This window comes from Zea mays, chromosome 5 (genome assembly GCF_902167145.1).
Source record: "Zea mays cultivar B73 chromosome 5, Zm-B73-REFERENCE-NAM-5.0, whole genome shotgun sequence".
Lineage (NCBI taxonomy): Eukaryota > Viridiplantae > Streptophyta > Magnoliopsida > Poales > Poaceae > Zea > Zea mays.
Window position 1 is genome coordinate 2,914,619 of NC_050100.1, and position 25,174 is coordinate 2,939,792.

General features: G+C 45.8%; 1 protein-coding gene and 1 pseudogene across 5 annotated transcripts; both read right to left on the minus strand.

Annotated features, from left to right (window-relative positions):
• Window positions 1–117: 117 nt before the first annotated feature.
• On the minus strand, window positions 118–10,912 carry LOC100191263 (uncharacterized). Of its 4 annotated transcripts, XM_020552993.1 has the most exons (7): window positions 10,851–10,912; window positions 10,533–10,670; window positions 9,271–9,528; window positions 8,802–9,169; window positions 7,110–7,272; window positions 538–724; window positions 139–438 (listed from the first exon to the last, which is right to left on the minus strand). In XM_020552993.1, the coding sequence occupies exons 3-7, from the start codon at window positions 9,395–9,397 to the stop codon at window positions 288–290; spliced, it is 996 nt and encodes a 331-aa protein (XP_020408582.1). In that variant the 5' UTR covers window positions 9,398–9,528; window positions 10,533–10,670; window positions 10,851–10,912; the 3' UTR covers window positions 139–287. The 4 variants fall into 4 exon arrangements, with proteins under 4 accessions (NP_001130169.1, XP_020408582.1, XP_008680951.1 ...); NM_001136697.1 differs by lacking the exons at window positions 10,533–10,670; window positions 10,851–10,912 and having other exon boundaries at window positions 118–438; window positions 9,271–9,484; XM_008682729.4 differs by lacking the exons at window positions 10,533–10,670; window positions 10,851–10,912 and having other exon boundaries at window positions 139–453; window positions 9,271–9,858.
• LOC103625772 (cinnamoyl-CoA reductase 1-like) lies at window positions 10,315–12,117 on the minus strand (annotated as a pseudogene). Its single transcript, XR_002748297.2, has 6 exons — window positions 11,924–12,117; window positions 11,666–11,835; window positions 11,442–11,541; window positions 11,119–11,281; window positions 10,851–11,037; window positions 10,315–10,670 (listed from the first exon to the last, which is right to left on the minus strand). The product of XR_002748297.2 is annotated as a cinnamoyl-CoA reductase 1-like (transcript).
• Between the last annotated feature and the right edge of the window lie 13,057 nt (window positions 12,118–25,174).

Here is a 25,174-nt window from a genome sequence, read left to right on the forward strand (position 1 = left end):
AAACAATCCCTAGGTGGTGAAAAAGCAGGGTATTCTAACAGGTAATAACTATATATATACTGTCTAAAGAAAAAAAAGGTGCTCAGGCCCGACCGACCAGGACAGATAGGAAATCTTACCACCACGGATGCTTTGAAGGGCCAAATGCAACAGAAAATCTGCTTTATTTTATCACAACGTTCTTTATTTATTGTTCATATTGGCGAACTCGTTTTGCAGAATTTGCCACTTGGGAATCGAAATTCGACAGGCATACTACTCCACTATAGCTGCCGTCGGTCGGCTAGCTACGAAATGTAGCCTCTGCTCTTGAGGGCCTCCACAGCGTCCCTGATGATCTTCTCCAGAGGGCTGAAGTGCAGCCCCAACGCGACGAGCTTCTTGGACCCCTCCTCGGCTCCCTGTCGCACCAGCCCAGGCTGGGTATCCTTGGGGAACCTGCAACGTACGCAACTTAATTTAAGCTAAGCAATGCTCTATCTATATCCAGGTTTTCATTTTCACAGTCACAGGACATGGTCTGGTCGGGTCGCTTACTTGGGCACCTTGTACTCAGGGTACAGCTCGGCGACCTTGGCCGCGAAGTCGCTCCAGTGGGAGATGGACTGGGCGCAGATGTGCCTCCCGGACGCTGCCGGGCTCTCGAACACCAGGATATGCGCCATGGCGGCGTCGTGCACATGCACCGCCCCCATCCAGATGTCCCTGTACTCCTCCGTGCAACCTGCGACGACGAACAGGCCGGCATCCATCCTTTATTTTCTTCTTCATTATTGAATAATTAGACAAATTTTAGATTAAATTCTGAATATAAATCATGACAAAATCAGAAGCACTGAAGTAAAAAGTCAAATCAGATGATGCGAACTGATTAGACATACTAATAGATGGCGCGCGCCGGAATAAGCATGATCGACGACGTCGAAGTAGCGAAATCAGCAGGGTCCACGAGGTCAGAAGATCACGAGCAGTCGCGTGAAGACGCTTCCCAAAAACCTTATTCGCCCTCTCCTGGTACATGATCTAGAAGGCGAAGGTTTCCGGAGACCTGCTCTCCTGATCGCAGATGCACCTCTGCGGTCGGAATGAAGAGAACTGGAAGGCGGCTCAGCTGTGAAGAGAGGCGAAAGCGAACTGGGATGATTTGGAGGCTGGCTGCCGAGCTCCTTTTATAGGGCCGAGTCCGCGACCTTCGATCTTATCCGCCCACAAAATCTCGCAATCAGTTGAGATTTTATAGCGATCGGTTAGGATAAACGTAACAGCCACCAAAAAATCAAACGGCAAAAGTTAGCCGCGCCCCCGCAAGGCGAGGGGCCGGATTTCGGCGGACCATTCACGCGCATGTCGTGCGCCCGCGCCCTTCGCCCCGCCCCGCCCCGGCCAGGCCAGGCGAGGCGAGCGAGCGCGCGCGTGTGGCTCTCCACACTCTCTCCTCCCATCCATGACTTGGTGAGTGAGTGTGGCTTCCATATTTAAGCTAGCTCTACTTCACTAAAACTAGCAATATGGTGCTATTGGTTCCACCTATTCCCTAGTCATCCACTTGTATGGGCTTTTGAGATTTTCCTGAGATTTATTTGAATTTCTTAACTGGACCAAGCCCATAAATCCTAACAATCCCCACCAGATCTCAAATGCCCATCTGCATTTTTCCGCCACTGTTCACTACTGTTTAATATACTAGTTTTTCAGCAGAGACTGTTAAGTTGAACTTCCGCCTAAAACTCCAAGCTACACCAACTCACAACTTGGACAATGGACTATGCCTTGAATTGCAAGTTTTGCGTGAATGGGTTTCACATGAAGTCATGACCAGTACTTGGCTACCAGTAGTCCCCTTCTCGGGTGGAGCATATACGTCGTACTCCAAGGTCTCTTCATGAGTTTACTAGAGATCACCCAGATCTCATAAACTGTGACGTTAGACAGTCTAACTCATATAGGTGTGTTCTTTCAAGAATGTTCTGCAGGACACATCTTTGCTAATACAAGCCAACAGAACACATTAAGGCACAAAGCCAACCTGTCTTACAGTATTTGAGAGTATTGCATCTTTGCTTAGAGAGGGTCAAAGGTTACTCTCCTCAGTTCACCAATGGCTTGTTCTTCCCAGGACCTAATTCACGGGATCTCCGATCACATAGACTGGGTTTCCACCATGGCAACTTTATTCAGGTCTCATACCCATCTCTCTCGATGCGATTTCTATCACATTACGTGATAGTCCCTTGGTAAAAGGATCTGCCAGATTTTTATCTGTTGAAATATAAGTCACACTTATAACTCCGGAGTTTCTCAACTTTCTGACAGACTTCAATCGTCTTTTGACATGTCTTGATGACTTTCCATTATCCTTAGAACTCGTCACTTTAGCAATCACTGTCTGATTGTCACAGTTCATAAGGATAGCTGGTATTGGTTTCTCAACCACCGGCAAGTCCATCAAGAGTTCACGCAACCATTCTGCCTCAACGGTTGTTGTGTCAAGTGCAGCTAGCTCGGCTTTCATGGTTGACCTCGTCAAAATGGTCTGCTTGCATGACCTCCATGATATCGCACCTCCACCAATAGTAAAGACATAACCACTAGTGGCATAAAGCTCGTCTGCATCAGATATCCAGTTCGAATCACTATATCCTTCAAGTACTGCATGCTGACCAGAATAGTGAATTCCATAACTCATTGTACCTTGCAGGTAGCGCATAACCCGCTCAAGTGCATGCCAATGATCAGTCCCGGGGTTTGACATGAACCTACTCAATTTGCTCACAGCAAACGAGATATCGGGCCTTGTTGCACCAGCAAGATACATGAGTGAACCGACAATCTGAGAGTATCTCAATTGATCTAAACCAATTCTCTTGTTCTTTCGCAGTGTCACACTGGGATCATAAGGTGTTGGAGAAGGTTTGCACTCAGAGAAGCCAAATCGCTTCAAAACCTTTTCAAAATAGTGAGATTGCGAGAGAGTAATCCCACCATCTGCCTTAATCAGCTTGATGTTTAGAATCACATCAGCTTCTCCCAGATCTTTCATATCAAAACTCTTTGATAGAAAAGACTTGACTTCATTGATCACATCATTATGTGTGCCAAATATCAATATATCATCAACATATAAGCACAATATAACTCCTTCGCCCCCACCACAGCGATAATATACACACCTGTCTGCCTCATTAATGGCAAAGCCTGCAGACGTTAGAGTCGTGTCAAACTTCTCATGCCACTGCTTTGGTGCTTGCTTCAGACCATACAAAGATTTCAATAACTTGCACACCTTGCTTTCTTGACCCTTTACTACAAATCCATCAGGTTGTTCCATATAGATTTCCTCGTCCAGCTCTCCATTAAGAAAAGCTGTCTTTACATCCATCTAATGAACAAGGAGACCATACGAGGCAGCCAAAGAAAGTAGTACTCGAATAGTGGTCATTCTAGTAACAGGTGAGTAAGTATCAAAGAAGTCTTCTCCTTCTTTCTGAGTATAGCCTTTAGCCACAAGCCTAGCCTTATACTTTTCAATTGTACCATCAGGCTTGAGCTTCTTTTTAAACACCCACTTACAACCCACATGTTTGCATCCATAGGGTCAATCAGTGACTTCCCACGTACCATTTGAAAGAATGGAGTCCATCTCATTATGAACTGCTTCTTTCCAATCATCTGCATCTGGAGATGCAAATGCTTCTGCAATGGTAGTAGGAGTATCGTCCACAAGGTACACAATGAAATCATCACCAAAGGATTTTTCAACCCTTTGTCTCTTGCTCCTTTTAGGAGCATCATTGTCATCCTCCTCTAGGACAATTTCATGTTGCTGTTCAAAACTCTCAATAGGTGTACTATGTTCAGGAGTTATCTCGAAAGAGTATCTATAATTGCTATGAATGTCTTTCATTGGAAATATATGTTCAAAGAAAGTAGCATCACGTGATTCCATAATAGTATCAACATACACATCAGGAACTTTAGATTTAACTACTAAAAATCTATATGCTATGCTACACGAAGCATATCCAAGAAAGACACAATCCACTGTCCTTGGACCAAGCTTGCGCTTTTTATTAATTGGTACATTGACTTTCGCCATGCACCCCCAAGTGCGCAAGTATGAAAGTGATGGTTTTCTCCCAACCCACTTCTCATAAGGGGTTTTCTATTCTTTGCCCATAGGAATTCTATTCAGAACATGACATGAAGTCAGGACTGCCTCCCCCCACCATGCCTTAGATAAACCACAAGTGTCTAACATGGCATTCACCAGGTCAGTCAACGTACGGTTTTTCCTTTCAGCAATCCCGTTTGACTCGAGTGAATAGGGAGGAGTCCTCTCATGAATAATGCCATGTTCTGCACAGAAATCATCAAAGACTTTGGGAAAGAACTCGCCACCACGATCTGATCTAAGACGTTTGATCTTTCTCTCTAGTTGGTTTTCAACTTCAGCCTTATAGATTTTAAAGTAGTCTAAAGCCTCATCTTTAGTTTTTAGCAAGTATACATAGCAAAATCTAGACGCATCATCAATCAATGTCATGAAGTATCTCTTACCACCCTTTGTCAACACACCATTCATCTCACAAAGATTAGAATGTATGAGTTCTAGAGGTGCCAGGTGTCTCTCCTCAGCAGCCTTGTGAGGCTTTCGAGGTTGCTTCGACTGCACACAACTATGGCACTTAGAACTTTTGACTATGGTGATATTCGGAATTAAACTCATGGTTGCAAACCGAGACATAGAGCCAAAATTAATATGACACAAACGAGAATGCCAAATACTCGCAAGATCATCAACATTAGCGCAAATATGGTTCACAGACTTATTATTAAAATCTAACAGAGAAAAGCGGAACAAGCCTCCGCAATCATAGCCTTTACCAATAAATTGTCCAGACTTAGACACAACTAATTTATTGGACTCCAAAACTACCTTGAACCCATGTCTACACAGAAGGGTTCCGCTAACGAGATTCTTGTGTATAGAAGGGACATGATGCACGTTCTTCAGCTACACGATCTTTCCCGAAGTAAACTTCAGATCCACCGTGCCAATGCCATGAACAGAAGCATGTGACCCATTCCCCATTAGGACGGAAGAATCCCGGACAGCCTGATAAGAAGAGAACAAGTTAATGTCAGAACACATGAACATTAGCACCAGTATCAAGCCACCAACTAGGTGATTGAAATACTGAGAAGATGAAAGGTAAATTATCATACCCTTTGTCTTCCTCATTGCTAGCGATCACTGTGTTGACATTGCCCTTTTTGCCACGGCGATCCGCTCGATCAGGACAATCCTTAGCAAAATGACCCGTCTCGCCACATGTGAAACATGTCAGTTCAGCCTTGTTCTTCTTCTTCTTGAAGTTGGTAGTTTTGTTGGGCTTGTTAGATTTTGGCTTTCCTTTGCCCTTGTTGTGGTTCTTCTGAACCATGTTGGCGCTGGAGTGGCCCTCGCCTCCTTTAGATCTCGTGTCCTTAGCCCGAGCTTTCTCCTCAACATCCAGAGACGCTATCAGATTTTCAACTGATATCTCCTGTCTCTTATGTTTCAGAGATGTGGCGAAGTTCCTCCATGTAGAAGGCAACTTTGCAATAATGCACCCAGCCACAAATCGGTCAGGAAGGACTATCTTAAGGTGGTCGAGCTCCTTGGCTATACACTGTATTTCATGAGCTTGCTCTACAATAGAGCGATTATCAACCATCTTATAATCATGAAAGCTCTCCATGATATACATGTCACTGCCAGCATCCGATGCACCATACTTGGTAGTAAGTGCATCCCATAACTCTTTCCCGTCTGTGTGTTGAATATTCGCATCAACCAGACGGTCAACAAGGGCGCTAAGAACGACGTAAAGATATTATTGGCATGGTCGTACTTTCTCCTGTTCAGGAGTCAGTGGACCCTCAGGTCTGCCTTTACTAACATGAAAGACATTCATAGCAGTAAGCCAGAGCGTGGCCTTGACTTGTCTTCTCTTAAATTGCATACCATTGAACTTTTTTGACTTCAGCGCGTCGGCAAAAGCAGCCATAGAAAAAATAGGAAATTGTCTACAATAAGGTTTTTGGATTGTTAAATAATTAGACAAATTCCAGATCAAATTCCGAATATAAATCATGACAAAATCAGAAGCAGGGTCGACGAGGTCAGAAGATCACGAGCAAGGCGAGAGGCCGGATTTCGGCGGACCATTCACGCGCATGTCGTGCGCCCGCGCCCTTCGCCCCATCCCGCCCCCGCTTCGGCCCGGCCCGGCCAAGTAGGGCTGGGCATTCGGTTTTTTTGAAACTTCGGTTCGGTTTTTCGGTTTTAAAAAACTTCGGTTTTCTAGACATTAGAAACCGATCGGTTTTCTTGAAAATGAAAAACCGAGAAGTTCGGTTTCGGTTTTTTACTTCGGTTTGTTGGTAAAAACCGAATACCAAACTTACACTCACGACAACACATACAAAAAGTTTATTTGATAGATTACGCATAATTTTAAAAAGTAAAAATTATATAGGTACAAATATTTAGAGATTCATCATACATCACATATAAATAAGTGAATAACAATTTAATTGTTTCACACATTTAGTTCACATAATCGAATAGCCAAATTTTAGAATTGATAAAGTTAGGTAATTCGGTTTTTTGGTATTTCGGTTTGGTATACGGTGAAAACCGATTACGATACCGAAAACCGAACTTTTGAGATACAAAAACCGAAACCAAACCGAACTACCGAAAAAACCGAAATTTCGGTTCGGTTCGGTACGGTTCGGTTCGGTTTTCGGTTTATGGTAAAAAAAGTGCCCACCCCTACGGCCAAGCGAGCAAGCGCACGCGCGCGTGTGGCTCTCCACACTCTCTCCTCTCATCCATGACTTGGTGAGTGAGTGTGGCTTCCATATTTAAGCTAGCTCTACTCTACTAGAACTAGCAATATGGTGCTATTGGTTCCACCTATTCTTTAGCCATCCACTTGTATGGGCTTTTGAGATTTTCCTATGATTTAAGCCCATAAATCCTAACATTCATCCCATTCCCATAGCAACGAACGGCATATCGAGCGAGCAGCCAGCAGGAAAGCAACGACTACTCCACGCACCTTGTAGCAGGCGTAGGAGCACGATCATGCTGCAGTTGATGGTGGGCGGAATCATTGGGCCCATGGCAGTCACCGGGTTGACGACAACCACGTCTACCCCGTTCTCCTCCGCAAACCTCCACGCCGCCTTCTCTGCCAGCGTCTTGGAAACAGGGTACCAGACCTGTATTTGTTCTTATCATTAGAGCAACTCCAACAAAATATGTAAACAAACTCCAAAACAGATATTAGGGAAAAAGTGATTTTCTTTGCTCCAACAACTTACTCATTCTTTTACTAAAAATTACACGTCCCTCATCCGCTTGCTCTCATTCCTCATATTTTCACGTGATTTATACCTCCCCAATTTGTGTACATACTGGCTCGCATATTTTTTTATTCTACCGCATGCATCAATGCAGAGGTAGATAGAGGATTTTAAAATTTTTTAAGTTTTTTAGACTTTATTTAAGGAAACTGTTGGAATACACACTATAATTCGCTCCTAAGATTTTTAGAGTATCCTTAATAATCATTTTAAGGAAATATTTTTAGCCTTCTTTTGGAGTTGCTCTTACTGTTACTATTATTAGTACTAGGGCCGGAAACGAGTCGAGTTTAGCTCGGCTCGGTGGAATAGCGAGCCGAGCTAGGCTTGGCTCGGTCAATTGGCGAGCTCGGTAATGAGGCTTGGCTCGTGAGTCTGTACACTCAAGTACTCAACAACAGTAATTACAGTCATTAGCTCAAATTTGAAGCACAATATGTTCCATATAATAAAAATTATGTCCCTGTACTTTAGTTCCTTGTTAGTTGTGACCAAAAAGCATATTGGTCACTGAATCTAGATGACTGGACACTAGTAAACAAACCGACAAAGTGACAACTGATAGCTGCACATAAAAAAAGTTACAAGTAATAACTTCACTTCAGCATAACAAAATGATAAGAGGGAACAAAATAATAAGCATAACAAAATGTATGTATACATGGAGCCACCAGCCCACCAGCCAATGTAAATGTGTGATTGTCTACATTCAAAAGAGTAAAACACCACACGTCCACACCACAGAGAACAGCAGTGCCATACTGCCATTGAGTCACGGACGGCTCCCTCCTGGTCCCAGAGTCTCTCAGATACGGTATTTCCTAGGGTTTGCTTCTAGGCTCTTCTCGGGCCTCTAGTAAGTAGTAGTTTGGGCTGACTCGGCTCGGCTCGTTTGTGTAGCGAGCCACGAAATTAGGTTTGACTCAGCTCGGATTCGTTTAGGCTCACGAACCTCACCAAACCTGATCGAGACTGAACCGACTTGCGAGCCACGAGTTTTTTTTTAAAATTATTAACAATCCATCACCTGAGTAAGGGGGTGTTTGGTTTCTAGAGACTAATTTTTAGTCCCTACATTTTATTCCATTTTAGTTCCAAAATTGTTAAATATGGAAAATAAAACTCTATTTTAGTTTTTATATTTGGCAATTTATAGACTAAAATAAAATAAAATGAAGGGACTAAATATTAGTCCCTAGAAACCAAGCACCCCTAAGCCTAGTCGCCATCCATGTCGACGTCGGTCGGTATGTCCATGCAATTATTATGCAAAGGAAAAGATAACAGCTAGCGTGGTGTGGCCCCCAGGGCCGCCCAGGCATCGAAAATGTGCAGAAAAAAGATGCCGGCGCCGGCGGCCGGCCGGAAAACCGACGACGGCTCACCTCGTTCTTCTTGCAGTAGTCGACGTCGGCCCAGCACCGCTCGTCGCGGGGCTCGCCGGCGGGCCACGCGGGGCTGGGTATGATGGCGGAGCTGGACGAGGTGACCACCACCCGCCGCACGGTGCGGGCCTCCTTGGCGGCGCGCAGGACGTTGAGCGTGCCCTCCACCGCCGGCACCACCATCTGCCCCTGCGGGTCGCTCACGGGGTAGACGGTGCAGGGGGTGGCGAGGTGGAACACGCCCGAGCAGCCCCGCGCGGCGGCCATGAGCGCGGCGCCGTCGAGGAGGTCGCCCGGGAAGACTCGCAGCCGGCCCTCGCCGGCGCCGGCGCCCAGGGCGACCAGGTGCTCCGTCTCCGCCTTGTCATCTGCGCCGCGCACACAAACCGTACAGTAGCCGGCCAGTAGTAGGTCGGGCCGGTGCAGTGTAGAGTCTAGTGCTAGTCTGCTTATTGATTATGTTACTGACCGGGGTTGAGGACGCTGGCGTGGACGTTGTAGCCGCGGTCGAGGAGGAGGCCGACGAGGGTCGATCCGATGAAGCCGCTGGCGCCGGTGACCAGCACCGTCTCCCTCTTGCCCTCCACGCTCGCCATCGCCCGGCCGCAGTGTCCTTCCTCTCTGAGAGCTGAGGTGAGGAGAGTGAGATCTCGAGCTCTTAAGTGTGTCACTGTCTGTGTGTGTGGCTATCTTGAGCTGCAGCAGCATCTGCCCTCTAAGGATAAAACTGGGAAAAAAAGATAAGAACTAGTTTAGAAACTCCATTTTCTCAAGGAAAAATGAACTAATTTAACTTTAGAAAATGTAAATCATTTGAGAAAATGAAGTTCTTAAACTAGGCCTAAAACTATATGTGACGGTGGCAAAACATGGGCGCTGACGCTGGTGGTTGGTGGTCCCCGAATCAATCACAGCCACAACTTATCTGATATCTGTGTTTAAAGTAGTGTCTCGTGTCTTTAGTGTAAATAAAGGATTTGGGGATATTATGTACAACCCTATATATTTAATTCGGACCATTTGAGGATTCTCTACAGATTAATTGGAAAAAAACAAAAAAAATTATGGTTTTTATAAAGAGTCTGTCTCTTTGTACATATTACATCTTAATTGTATTTATGATCCAAACTTCTAAAGACCTAAAGTTATATCATGAAGTCTTTTAGTTGTCTCTTATACTTCAAAATCTAATAGATTATATATGCCCCAAATGATATAATATAAACTGTTATTTTTTATTGGTATGTGTTTATAGAAATATATACACGATGGAGGATAGTGTTGCATATGATCAAAAGGCTTCCAAATGGGTGTCTCTTCGCATAATGTGATTCATAAGGCAATCTCATCCTCATCTCCTATTTCAAAATTCAAGGTGAAGGGGTGGAAGATTGTCTCTTCGCAGTTAGAACCACATAGTACACAGTGTAACTTACTAGCAGCATTCAGAAAGCCTTTCCTCTTAAGCAAATTCTTCGATGACGATTGACGAGGCGACCGCTATCCAGTTGCGAAATTTGAACCTTTTCGAATCATCAAGGTATTCAGGTTCCATAGTTGCAACTCCTTATAGGAGATATCTAAGTTTCGACCTCACTTTCCAGAATTACAAATTGTCAATTATTAAGGTTCATGAAAGACATCTTTGTTACTAGTTACAACTACAAATCATATAATCAAAAGGTTCATGAAAGGCATTATAGCACCCTCACGGCTAGCTACGAAATGTACCCTTTGGTCTTGAGGCTCTCCACGGCATCCCTGATGATCTTCTCCAGAGGGCTGAACTGCAGCCCTAGCTCGACGAGCTTCTTCGACGCCACTCCCGCCTCCGCTCTTACCAGCCCAGGCTGGGTGTCCTTGGGGAACCTGCCACGGAGCAACACCACAAGCCTCAGGCATGCACACCGTACCCGGAGATCATTGCAAAACCAACAGAGAGGAGGCAAGCATTCCCAGAGATTGCTGTCTAGTTCACTGTACACCAAATTTCATACAGTTTTCATTGAGGGGAGAAGCTAGAAAGGTTTTGGATGGTGGTTTTCTCACTTGGGCACTTTGTTGTTGGGGTAGAGCTCGGCGAGTTTGGCCGCGAAGTCACTCAGGTGACTGATGGACTCGGCGCAGATGTGCCTCCCGGAAGCTGATGGGTTCTCGAACACCAGGAGATGGGCCAAGGCGACGTCTTCCACGTGGACTACCCCCATCCAGATATCCTTGTACTCCTCTGTGCAGCCTGCATGTGGTGGATGGCCAAAATTACAGCATGTCAAATTTCATATTTGGATGTACTTTCGGTGTTCTAGAAAGCTTTTACCTTGAAGGAGGCGTAGAAGGACGGACATGCTAGAATTGATGGTCGGTGGGATTATCTGGCCCAGGACAGACATTGGATTAACCACAACCACGTCCAGCCCGTTCTCCTCTGCAAACCTCCACGCTGCCTTCTCTGCCAGCGTCTTGGAAACAGGGTACCAAACCTATGCACAAGACAAGCAAAGAGAATCTGAGATTGCAGTGAATTACTGATGAAAATCGAAGCTTTAGGCTTCACAGAGGTTTCCAAAGCTAAGCTGATCATGCCATCATGCACGTATAGTAAGTAGGCTAGTAGCTGCTAGGCTGAGGCCTGATGCTCACCCCGTTCTTCTTGCAGTAGTCGATGTCAGTCCAGCAGCGCTCGTCGCGGAGATCGCCGGCGGGTCACCCGTTCTTCCACTGCCGGCACTATCAGTTGCTTCTGCAACCAACCATGCATAAACGGAACAGCTAGCGCAGGTCAGTCAGGCTGGGGGTAGCTAGAGCGAGCAGAAGACAGCGACGTGGCGATGTCGGGCAGGGCCACGGCGCACGACTCGCGGCACCTGGGGGTCGCTGACGGGGTCGACGGTGCAGGGCGACGCGAGGTGGAAGACGCCCGAGCAGCCCCGCGCGGCGTCGTCAAGGAGGTCGCCACGGAAGATGCGGAGGCGGCCCTCGCCAGCGCCAGCGCCAGCGGCCATGGCGAGCAGGTGCTCCGTCTCCGCCCCGTCATCTGCGGTGCGCCGCTCAAACAGTAACGATGAGGAACATCGGCGTCTTTTGTATGGAATATGGATCGCCTGATAGCTACCGCTACTGACCGGGGTTGAGGACGCCGGCGTGGACGTTGTAGCCGCGGCCGAGGAGGAGGCGGACGAGGGTCGAGCCGATGAAGCCGCTGGCGCCGGTGACCAGCACCGTCTCCCCCGCCATGCTGACTAGCTGAGCCGGCCGGGTGCGGGTCTCCAGAGTCACTCCAAGTGTGCTGCGACTGTGAGTGGCTTCCTGACAGTGGGATTTTGTGTGTGTGTGGTGGGCGGGGGGGGGGGGGGGGGGGGGGGGGGGGGGGGGGGGATTGCGTCTTAGAACTTAGAAAACGGCAGCCTCTTTCGGATTATCCACAATAGTCACAGTGATTGCGTACCGTTCCACACCTCGTGCAACTGCAGACGACAACACTGAGCTTTCTTTCTTTTATTTGATATGAAAGATTTTTATTGCATTTAAAGTTTAACACAGAATATTTTCTGGCCTCTGCAGAACATGATGCACGCAGCCTTAAAAAAAGAAAGAATGAAGAAAAAGAAACATGACAGTATGACACGCTTATTCGTAATAGCATTTAATCTTTTAACTAGATCCCCATCCATGTGTTTAGAATAAGAACCCCATTACTACCTACTCCAAACGTTGTGAACCATCATCGTAGAATATTGCCTGAGATTCTCTAGCACAACACAAGACCGTAACTAGTGGGTAGTAGTGAAAATAGCCTGCGAAAGAGACATATTAAATTTCTATTGAAAAAATAGATCGTTCCAACTAAGTTAGAGGCCAACACATAGTTGCTACTTCTACTAGGGCTAAATATTTTATTTTTTGTCAAAGTGTGGAAGTCAATTTCCGAACATATTTGAAATGGATGTTGGTTTTTGGGATTTCCAACACATAGGACAATGTTCCAAACCAGACTATCAAAATAAGTGCTGCTGTGCTGCATTGTATCGTAGTCTTGACAGAAATTGCATGCTTTACTGATCTTCCAATTTCGTTTAGCCAGGTTATCTTTGGTGAGGATGACTCCTTTACGAAGATACCATAGAAAATATTGATTTTCACGGGTGCTTTTAGATTCCATAACCTCTTGTGTAGGTTTGGCACATCCTCTTTGATTATGGCCGAATAGAGAGATTTCATCGAGAACAGTCCATTTGGATGCATGTTTCAGTAAAAATGTCCATAACTTGTGTTGAAGTTATGTTAACAAGCTTTTGGCATAATTAATTCCAAGCAAGCTTAGTACCACTTAGAGATTGCCTCCAAGATAGATTTATATTATCTGATTTTAACATTGTTTCAATTGTCTCGAGTTTTCTTATAACAATATTGTATGAAGAGGGGTAATGGTTTTTTAAGACTATACCGCTGCCTAAGCCTAACCACCGATCTTCCCGGAACCTCACTTGTGATCTATTCCTAATTTTGAAGGTTGCAAAACGAAGGAAGTCTTGCTTCACCTTCATCGATCCTCGTAAAAAATGTGAGTCCCATGGTTTTCATTCAACGTAGAATAGTGGTTTGGATCTTTGATATTTGTTTCTAAGTGAAAGCATATAGGCCCCTAGTTGGTTTTAGTGATTAATGACAACATAAGATTATTGTGACCAACGTGTGTTTTGTAGAGTAAATGGTAAGTTAGATCACAATGCGGGGAATTGAGATCTAACAGGTGAAAACAACCCCACCGGTGAAACTTGAAACGACGGTTGTAAAAGGCGAACCAAACGGTGAAGGACTATGTATTCTAAGTGTCAAAGGAGTTGTCGGACACTTAGTATAGAGTTAGGGCCTTTTATTTTGTTTTTAACCGTACTATAAAGAGGGATTGTGGATGGGTAACTTGACCAAGGCATGTATAGCGTAGTGTTGGTGCATATACTCACATAAAACCAGTGCTAGGTGTCACTGAGAGCACCTAGAGGGGGGGTGAATAGGTGATCCTGTAACACTTAAAACTTAGGCCACAAAAACTTGGTTAAGTGTTAGCACAATAACCGCCAAGTGGCTAGAGAGAAATCTTCAACAAAACACAATAACCAACAAGATCAATCACAGAGATGGCACGGTGGTTATCCCGTGGTTCGGCCAAGACCAACGCTTGCCTACTCCACGTTGTGGCGTCCCAACGGACGAGGGTTGCAATCAACCCCTCTCAAGCGGTCCAAAGACCCACTTGAATACCACGGTGTTTTGCTTGCTTTTTCTCAATCCCGTTTGCGAGGAATCTCCACAACTTGGAGCCTCTCGCCCTTACACTTGAAATTCACAAAGAACACGGAGCAAGAGAGGGATTAGCAACGCACTCAAGACAAGAAATCACAGCAACACCACGCACACAAGTCGCAACGAGAGCTCACAACACAACTCAATGAGTTCACCACTCAACTAGAGCTCTAATTGCTATCGCAAAGAATCAAAGGCGCGGAATCAATGTCTTGGTGCTTAGGAATGTTTAGGAGATGCTTGGTGTCCTTCTCCATGCGCCTAGGGGTCCCTTTTATAGCCCCAAGGCAGCTAGGAGCCGTTGAGAGCAATCTAGGAAGGCTGATCTTGCCTTCTGTCGACTGGCGCACCGGACACTGTCCGGTGCCCGATTTCCTTCCATAAATGGCACAGTCGACCGTTGGCAGCCTGAGAGCCGTTGGCGCACCGGACATGTCCGGTGCACACCGGACAGACCGGTGCCCCCTTCTAGCCGTTGGCTCGGCCACGTGTCCCGCGCAGATCGCGTGGCCGACCGTTGGCCCTGCCGACCGTTGGCTCACCGGACAGTCCGGTGCACACCGGACAGTCCGGTGAATTATAGCCGTACGTCGACGATGAATTCCCGAGAGCGACGAGTTCGCCTGTGAACAGCCCACCGGACAGTCCGGTGCACCACCGGACAGTCCGGTGAATTATAGTCGTACACCGCCGTCGAACTCCCGAGAGCAGCCTTTTCCCTCGAGCCAGCCTGGCGCACCGGACACTGTCCGGTGCACCCAGACTGAGCAGACTTTTGCTGCTCGAGCCATCTCTTCTCCAACTCGATTTTTTCTGTTTCCAGCACTTAGACACAATACATTAGTCCATAAAACAGTGTACTAAGTCTGAGAAACATACCTTTATCCTTGATTTGTACTTTGTCCACCTTTTTACAATTAGGCACTTGTGTTGGACACTAAATCACCAAAATACTTAGAAATGGCCCAAGGGCACATTTCCCTTTCAATCTCCCTCTTTTTGGTGATTTATGCCAACACAACATAAAGCAAGTAGAACAAGTACAAAATCAATTCAAATAAGAACTCAAATTGTTTTGATTCAATTTTGACATATATGGATCACTCTTTGCCACCACTTGGTTTGTTTTTGCAAATCACTCAAATTTCTATCTCTAAGTCAAACACACATGTTAAGACATAAAGAGAGTCATTCCAAGAGAAATTGATTCAAGATTTCAAAAACTCCCCTTTTTCCCATAATCAATACTTCTCCCCACAAGAAGCCAACTTTTGACAAGAGATACAATAAAAGAGTTTTGACAAACCAAAAGCTCTATTCTACTATTTTCAAAATCTCTCAAGTGGTAGCTGATCCATTTATCGCTTTGGCCTTTATTTTCTCCCCCTTTGGCATCAAGCACCAAAACGGGATCAATCTTGGCCCTTTAACCCCATTGCCTCACCAAAATCTTCAAATAAGAGTACAAAGGCAATAAGAGTATAAAGATGAACTCGGAAAAGGTACTCTTTTCATCGGAGTGCAGTGGAAGTCTTGCATGGTCCAAGTCTACCTTTCCCTTTCAATCCTCCTTTGAGACTAAAACAAGCAAACTCAAGCATATGGTTAGTCTCAAAGGGTCAAGTTGTAGCACAGCTCCCCCTAAATATGTGCATCACTTGCAGAAAGGACTTGTGAGGTCCAGGGAGTGTTTGTACAACTTGAGCACCACAATAAGCAACAAAATGCAGAATGAACATGATCAAAGGCATAAACACATGTATGCTACAATTCAATCCAAGTTCCGCGAATCTAAGATATTGAGCTCACTACGCAGCCTGCAAAAGGTCTTCTCATCTAGAGGCTTGGTAAAGATATCGGCTAGCTGGTTCTCGGTGCTAACATGAAACACTTCGATATCTCCCTTTTGCTGGTGGTATCTCAAAAAGTGATGCCGGATGTCAATGTGCTTTGTGCGGCTGTGCTCAACAGGATTTTCCGCTATTCAGATAGCACTCTCATTATCACATAGGAGTGGGACTTTGCTCAGATTGTAGCCAAAGTCCCGGAGGGTTTGCCTCATCCAAAGTAGTTGCGCGCAACACTGTCCTGCGGCAACGTACTCGGCCTCAGCGGTGGATAGGGCAGCAGAGGTTTGTTTCTTAGAATTCCATGACACCATGGACCTTCCTAAGAATTGGCACGTCCCCGATGTACTCTTCCTATCGACCTTACATCCAGCATAGTCGGAATCTGAGTACCCAATCAAGTCAAAGTTAGACCCCTTTGGATACCAGATCCCGAAGCAAGGCGTAGCGACTAAATATCGAAGAATTCACTTCACGGCCACTAAGTGACACTCCTTAGGATTGGATTGAAATCTAGCACACATGCATACGCTAAGCATAATATCTGGTCTACTAGCACATAAATAAAGCAAAGAACCTATCATGGACCGGTATGCTTTTTGATCAACGGACTTACCACCTTTGTTGAGGTCGGTGTGTCCGTCGGTTCCCATCGGCGTCTTGGCGGGCTTGGCGTCCTTCATCCCAAACCGCTTTAGCAAATCTTGCGTGTACTTCGTTTGGGAGATGAAGGTGCCGTCCTTGAGTTGCTTCACTTGGAACCCAAGGAAGTAGTTCAACTCGCCCATCATCGACATCTCGAATTTCTGCGTCATAACCCTGCTAAACTCTTCACAAGACTTTTGATTAGTAGAACCAAATATTATGTCATCGACATAAATTTGGCACACAAAAAGATCACCATCGCAAGTCTTAGTAAAAAGAGTTGGATCGGCTTTCCCGACCTTGAAAGCATTAGCAATTAAAAAGTCTCTAAGGCATTCATACCATGCTCTTGGGGCTTGCTTAATTCCATAGAGCGCCTTAGAGAGCTTACACACGTGGTCGGGGTACCGTTCATCCTCAAAGCCAGGGGGTTGTTCCACGTACACCTCCTCCTTGATCGGCCCGTTGAGGAAAGCGCTCTTCACATCCATTTGGTACAACCTGAAAGAATGGTGAGCGGCATATGCTAGCAAGATACGAATTGATTCTAGCCTAGCCACAGGAGCAAAAGTCTCCTCAAAGTCCAAACCTGCGACTTGGGCATAACCTTTTGCCACAAGTCGAGCCTTGTTCCTCGTCACCACTCCGTGTTCGTCCTGTTTGTTGCGGAACTGAAAGGGAATTAGGCTTACACCTAGTCCCTAATTAATTTTGGTGGTTGAATTGTTCAACACAAATATTTGGACTAACTAGTTTGTTCTAGTGTATAAGTTATACAGGTGCAAAAGGTTCACACTTAGCCAATAAAAAGACAAAGTTTTGGGTTCAACCAAAGGAGCAAGGGACAACCGAAGGCACCTCTGGTCTGGCGCACCGGACTGTCCGGTGTGCCACCGGACATGTCCGGTGCACCAGAGGACTCAGACTTCAAACTCGTCACCTTCGGGAAATTCCAGAGGCGACTCCGCTATAATTCACCGGACTGTCCAGTGTACACCGGACATGTCTGGTGCTCCAAAGAAGAGCGGCCTCAGGAACTCGCCAGCCTCGGGAATTCACTTCTGCTGCTCCGCTATAATTCACCGGACTGTCCGGTGTACACCGGACTGTCCGGTGTAACGGCGGGGCAACAGCTATTTCGACGCCAACGGCTACCTGCGACGCATTTAATGCGCGCCAGAAGCGCGCAGTCGTCAGGCACGCGGGAGCAGGCGCACCGGACAATCTACAGTTCATGTCCGGTGCGCCACCGGACATCAAGGCGGGCCTAGAGACAGAGCTCCAACGGTCGAATTCCAACGGCTTTGGTGACGTGGCTGTCGCACCGGACATGTCCGGTGTGCACCGGACTGTCCGGTGCGCCATCGAACAGACAGCCTCACCAAACGGCTAGTTTGGTGGTTGGGGCTATAAATACCCCCAACCACCCACCATTCATGGCATCCAAGTTTTCCACTTCCCAACTACTTACAAGAGCTCTAGCATTCAATTCTAGACACACCAAAGAGATCAAATCCTCTCCAAATTCCACACAACGCCCTAGTGATTAGGGAGAGTGATTTGCTTGTGTTCTTTCGAGCTCTTGCGCTTGGATTGCTTTCTTCTTTCTTGATTCTTTCTTGTGATCAAACACTCACTTGTAATTGAGGCAAGAGACACCAATCGTGTGGTGGTCCTTACGGGAACTTTGTGTTCCAAGTGATTGAGAAGAGAAAGCTCACTCGGTCCGAGGGACCGTTTGAGAGAGGGTAAGGGTTGAAAGAGACCCGGCCTTTGTGGCCTCCTCAACGGGGAGTAGGTTTGAGAGAACCGAACCTCGGTAAAACAAATCCGCGTGTCTCACTTTATTATTCGCTTGCGATTTGTTTTGCGCCCTCTCTCGCGGACTCTATTATATTTCTAACGCTAACCCGGCTTGTAGTTGTGATTATTTTTGAGGATTTCAGTTTCGCCCTATTCACCCCCCTCTAGGCGACTTTCAATTGGTATCAAAGCCCGGTGCTTCATTAGAGCCTAATCGCTCGAAGTGATGTCGGGAGATCACACCAAGAGGGAGATGGAGACCGGCGACAAGCCCACTACGAGCCAAGGGAGCACTTCATCGGAAGAGTCCCGCACCAAGAGGAAGGAGAAGAAGAAGGACTCCTCCAAACGGAAGGAGAAAAGATCTTTTTCCTCACACCACAAGGAGAAGAAGGAAAAATCTTCTTCCCACAAGTCGCATCGGAAAGGCGACAAGCACAAGAGGATGAGGAAGGTGGTCTACTACGAGACCGACACTTCATCAACATCTACCTCCGACTCCGATGCACCGTCCGTAACTTCTAAGCGCCAAGAGCGCAAGAAGTTTAGTAAGATCCCCTTACACTATCCCCGTACATCTAGACATACTCCATTACTTTCTGTTCCATTAGGCAAACCACCAACCTTTGATGGCGAGGATTATGCTAGGTGGAGTGATTTAATGAAATTTCATCTAACCTCACTCCACAAAAGTATATGGAATGTTGTTGAGTTTGGAGCACAGGTACCATCCATAGGGGATGAGGATTATGATATGGACGAAGTGGCCCAAATCGAGCACTTCAACTCCCAAGCTACAACCATACTCCTCGCCTCTCTAAGCAAGGAGGAATACAACAAGGTGCAAGGGTTGAAGAATGCAAAGGAGATTTGGGACCTACTCAAGACCGCGCACGAGGGTGATGAACTCACCAAGATCACCAAGCGGGAAACGATCGAGGGGGAGCTTGGTCGCTTCCGTCTTCGCCAAGGGGAGGAGCCACAAGATATGTACAACCGACTCAAAACCTTGGTGAACCAAGTACGCAACCTCGGGAGCAAAAAGTGGGACGACCACGAGGTGGTTAAGGTTATTCTAAGATCTCTCATTTTCCTTAACCCCACTCAAGTTAAATTAATTCGTGGTAATCCTAGATACCCACTAATGACCCCCGAGGAAGTGATCAGGAATTTTGTGAGCTTTGAATGCATGATTAAAGGATCAAAGAAAATCAACGAGCTTGATGAACCCTCCACGTCCGAAGCACAACCGGTGGCTTTTAAGCAACGGAGGAGAAGAAGGAGGAGTCTACACCAAGTAGACAACCAATTGACGCCTCCAAGCTCGACAATGAGGAGATGGCTTTAATCATTAAAAGCTTTCGCCAAATCCTCAAGCAACAGAGGGGGAAGGACTACAAACCCCGCTCTAAGAAAGTGTGCTACAAATGTGGTAAGCCCGGTCATTTCATTGCAAAATGTCCTATATCTAGTGACAGTGACAGGGGCGACGACAAGAAGGGAAAGAGGAGAGAAAAGAAGAAGTACTACAAGAAGAAGGGCGGCGATGCCCATGTTTGCCGGGAGTGGGACTCCGACGAGAGCTCCACCGAGTCCTCCTCCGACGAGGACGCCGCCAACATCGCCGTCACCAAGGGACTCCTCTTCCCCAACGTCGGCCACAAGTGCCTCATGGCAAAGGACGGCAAAAGGAAGAAGGTTAAATCTAAATCCTCCACTAAACATGAATCCTCTAGTGATGATAATGCTAGTGATGAGGAGAATAATTTGCGTACCCTTTTTGCCGATCTTAACATGCAACAAAAGCAAAAATTAAATGAATTGATTAGTGCTATTCATGAGAAGGATGATCTCTTGGACTCTCAAGAGGACTTCCTTATTAAGAAAAACAAAAAGCATGTTAAGGTTAAAAATGCTTATGCTCTAGAGGTAGAAAAATGTAACAAATTATCTAGTGAGCTAAGCACATGCCATGACACTATTGACAACCTTAGAAATGAAAATGCTAGATTAATTGCTAAGGTTGATTCTCATGTTTGTGATGCTTCAATTCCCAATCTTAGAAATGATAATGATGATTTGCTTGCTAAGATTAAGGAATTGAATGATTCTCTTGCTAGTCTTAGAATAGAAAATGAAAATTTGATTGCTAAGGCTAAGGATTTTGATGTTTGCAATACTACTATTTCCGACCTTAGAACTAAGAATGATGTTGGGGTCGTGCTTCGGTGCGCCGAAGGTCTCACACGAAGAAGCAGCTTCGGCTGAAGTCGTCTCCAAGAGATGGCCGAAGGTCCCTTTTCATGGAGCTTCGGCGTTTTAAACCGACATAGAGATAGAATGACCTTTTTATACATATAGGTCTGAGTCAATGCTATAAACTTTCGCAAGGGGCATAATTGTAATTTGTCACAGGCTGCGACCCGTGCCTATAAATAGATGAACAGTACCTCTGTACTATTCACGAGAACCTGTCATTTGCTTTCGCATCACGCTTGTACTTTTGCCTTCCGCAGGACCGAAGGTACATTTGTAATTCAAAGTCATTTACATTCATTAATACAAGTATAGATAATTCTATGACAATATTTAAATGTTTATTTCATATTCTATGATTTATGTGAATGCATCATTCTTCGTTGTTATGCTTACGAAGGTATGTCCTTCGTAACCTTCGTCCGAGATGCTTTATATCCCGAAGGGATATATCGTTATGGAGGACGAAGGATCTTAACACTTAACATTTTTTGTGTTGCCTTGTTCTTAATTCTTAGCATTTGAGAACAAGTCCTCAACATTGGCGCCCACCTCCGGTCAACTCACTTCCACCTTTCTGAGCTGATGGCTTCGTTCAACACTCAAGCTGGAGCTGCTTCGGCTTCGAAGCTGGTGCTCCCGATAACAGGCGGTTCTTGCTCAGAGCCAGCTAACAAAAAGCAGAAGAAGGAGGCTCAGAGAAGGGTGCAGCATGTTGGAGTGCAGGGACCCTTCATTAAGTCAAAATGGTCTCACATTCCAATTACTTTCTCTCAGGAAGATCTTCAGCTCAAGGACTATCCTCACAATGATGCTATGGTCATTTCTTGTGTGATCAAAGGGTTTCTGGTTCACAATGTCCTAGTTGACACAGGCAGTGCAGCTGACATTATATTTGCCAAAGCCTTCAGACAGATGCAAGAGCCTGAAGACAAGATTCATGATGCTACGCACCCTCTTTGTGGCTTCGGAGGGCGGCAGATTGTGGCACTCGGGAAGATTACCATGCCGGTAACCTTCGGATTTGTTAATAACACAAGGACTGAGCAAATTGTGTTTGATATTGTTGACATGGAATACCCCTACAACGCCATCATTGGTCGTGGTACCCTAAATGCTTTTGAAGCAATTCTTCACCCAGCTTATCTCTGCATGAAGATACCTTCGGACCAAGGGCCTATTGCTATTCATGGGAGTCAGGAAGCTGCCAGAAGGGCCGAAGGAAGCTGGACTGATTCCAAGGCAATCCATAATATAGATGGAGTTGAAACTGGTGAACAGTACAAGTTCAGGAGGGAAAAAGCAGCTTCGGCTGATCAGCCGAAGCCCATGCTGCTGTGTGAGGATATAGCAGAGCAGAAGGTGCTATTGGGCTCGCAATTATCTGAAGATCAAGAGAAAACCTTGATAAGGTTTTTATTCAACAATAAAGATGTTTTTGCATGGTCAGCCAATGATCTTTGTGGAGTGAATCGGGATGTTATTGAACATTCGCTCAATGTTGACCCATCCTTCAGACCCCGCAAGCAGAGGCTTCGGAAAATGTCTGATGACAAGGCCGAAGGGGCTCGCAACGAAGTAAAAAGACTCCTAAGTGCAGGAGTTATCAGAGAAGTGAAGTATCCAGAATGGCTAGCTAACACTGTTATGGTGAAGAAGGCCAATGGAAAGTGGAGAATGTGTATTGATTTCACAGATCTCAACAAGGCTTGTCCGAAGGATGAGTTCCCGCTGCCACGGATAGACTCTTTAGTTGATGCAGCAGCTTCTTCGGAACTCATGAGTCTCCTGGATTGTTACTCAGGCTATCATCAAATCTGGATGAAAAAGGAGGATGAGCCGAAGACTAGTTTCATAACCCCAAGTGGTACATATTGCTATCTTCGGATGCCTGAGGGGCTTAAGAATGCAGGAGGGAGTTTCAGCAGGATGACTGCGAAGGTTCTCCAATCTCAGATAGGCAGAAATGTGTTGACCTATGTTGATGACATTATTGTAAAAAGCACGAAGCAAGAAGACCATATTGCTGATCTGCAGGAGACCTTCGCCAGCTTCAGACAAGCTGGTCTGAAGCTGAATCCAGAAAAATGTGTCTTCGGAGTAAAGAAGGGTAAGTTCCTTGGATGCTTGGTTTCAACAAAGGGAATTGAAGCTAATCCAAACAAAATCGAAGCTATACTTCGAATGGAGCCACCAACCACAAGAAAGGGGGCCCAAAGATTGACAGGAAGACTGGCATCTCTTAACAGATTTATATCCAGATCAGCGGAAAGAAATCTACCCTTCTTCGAGGTGCTAAAATCAGCTGAAGTCTTTCAATGGGGCCCAGCTCAACAAAAAGCTTTCGAAGAACTCAAGCAATACCTGATAGATCTAACAACATTAACTCCACCAATGCCAGGGGCTCCTCTGTTGTTGTATGTGGCAGCTTCGCACTCAGCAGTAAGTGCGGCACTTGTGCAGGAGAAGTTTGATGGACAAATCAAGAAGCAGGTCCCAGTATATTTTGTATCTGAAGTCCTTAGTGTCTCAAAGAAAAATTATACAGAACTGGAGAAGGTGTTGTATGCCGTTCTAATGGCATCCAGGAAGCTTCGGCATTATTTTCAGGCATATAATATTATTGTTCCTTCTTCGCAGCCGTTGAAAGATATCATGAGAAATAAAGAAGCTACTGGCCGAATTGGAAAATGGGCTGCGGAGCTTAATGAATTTTACATTGATTATGTGCACAGATCCTCGATCCAATCTCAAGCATTGGCAGATTTTATTGCCGACTGGACGCCAGGGGCTCGGGGCGAAGAAGCGAATAAAGATGCCGAAGCATGGACAGTGTTTTGTGATGGCTCCTGGGGAACCTTCGGAGCAGGAGCAGCTGCTGTTTTGGTTTCACCGTCCAAGGTTAAAACTTGCTACGCAGCAAGACTGGATTTCAGCTGCACAAATAATATTGCTGAGTACGAAGCCTTGCTCCTGGGTCTTCGGAAACTAAAGGCGATGGGGATCAGGAGGGCGATCCTTAAAACTGATTCTCAGATTGTTTCGGGTCATATTGACAAAAGTTGCAAGGCTAAAGACCCGAAGCTTGAAAAATACCTAGACACAGTCCGAAGGATCGAAGCTTCCTTCGAAGGATTCTCTGTTAAGAATATCCCTCGAGGGCAAAATGAACATGCTGATTTGTTAGCCAGGTCTGCAGCACAGGGGCTGCCGCTACCTTCGGATGTATTCTTCGAAACAATAAAGGCACCTTCAGTGGAGTTACTTGAAAGAGCAGTTCTTACTATTTCTCCTGTGTACAGTGAAGATTGGAGAACTGAAATAATTTCTTACCTTCAGGGCAAATTCCTATCAGATGACGAAGCTTACAATAAAAGAATAGAGGCAAGAGCCCGTCCGTATATCATTATAGAAGGGGAGTTATACAAGCATGGAGTTTGTGCCCCGCTGCTCAAGTGCTTGTCTAGAGCCGAAGGTATAGAGTTGATGAAGGAGATACATGCAGGCCTTTGTGGATCCCACATCGGATCCAGGCCGTTACTTGGAAAAGTGTTCCGTCAAGGATTTTATTGGCCGAAGGCAGCTTCGGATGCAGCTGAGTTAGTTCAAAAGTGCGAAGGTTGTCAGAAATGTGCAAGAGATCAAAAACAACCTTCGTCTTTGACACAGCTAATACAACCCATCTGGCCATTGCAAAGGTGGGGCCTCGATTTGCTGGGCCCATTACCACCGGCTCAAGGCAATCTGAAATATGTTGTAGTTGCTGTGGAATATTTTTCCAAGTGGATTGAGGCGAAGCCATTAGCTACAATAACTTCGGCCACTGTCCAAAAATTTTTCTGGCAGAATATTGTCTGTCGCTTCGGAGTGCCGAAGGCTATAACTGTAGATAATGGAACACAATTTGACTCCGAAGAATTCAGAAATTTTTGTGATCAAATTGGCACGAAGATCCACTTTGCGTCAGTCAGGCACCCGGAGTCGAATGGGCTTGTTGAAAGGGCCAACGGCATCATAATGACAGGAATAATGAAGCTAATCTTCAATCAACCAAGGGGAAAGTGGCCAGATCAGCTTACCAAAGTGGTATGGAGCCATAACACAACAACATCAAGATCTACAGGCTTTACCCCATTTAAGTTGTTATTTGGTGACGAAGCAATAACCCCGGAAGAAGCCAAAGCTGGATCAATAAGAGTGGTAGCTTCGGCAGAATCAGGTCCCGAAGATACTTGTCTCGTGGAAAAAGATGCCTTAGAAGGGATCAGGCTCCAGGCCGTGGAGAATATCAATAAGTACCAGGCTGAAACAGTTAAATGGCGAGATAGAAAGGTCCGGCTAAAAAATATTGAGCCAGGACACTTGGTGCTTCGGAGAGTGGCCAATCCGGATACAGTGGGCAAATTGCAACTGAAATGGGAAGGGCCTTTCTTAGTAGCATCTTTGTCAAGGCCTGGTTCGTACAGACTGAAGGACATGGATGGCAATGAAATTCCAAGATCTTGGAATGCGGATGAG

Excerpts from the sequence above, each read along its gene's own strand:
- LOC100191263 (XM_008682729.4), bottom strand. The coding sequence starts at position 9,397 with ATGGCGAGCGTGGAGGGCAAGAGGGAGACGGTGCTGGTCACCGGCGCC. Across the intron at positions 725-7,109 it reads GCTCCTACGCCTGCTACAAG|GTTGCACGGAGGAGTACAGG; the intron begins GTGCGTGGAGTA and ends TCGTCGTCGCAG. Across the intron at positions 454-537 it reads CCTGAGTACAAGGTGCCCAA|TTGCGTACGTTGCAGGTTCC; the intron begins GTAAGCGACCCG and ends GCTTAAATTAAG.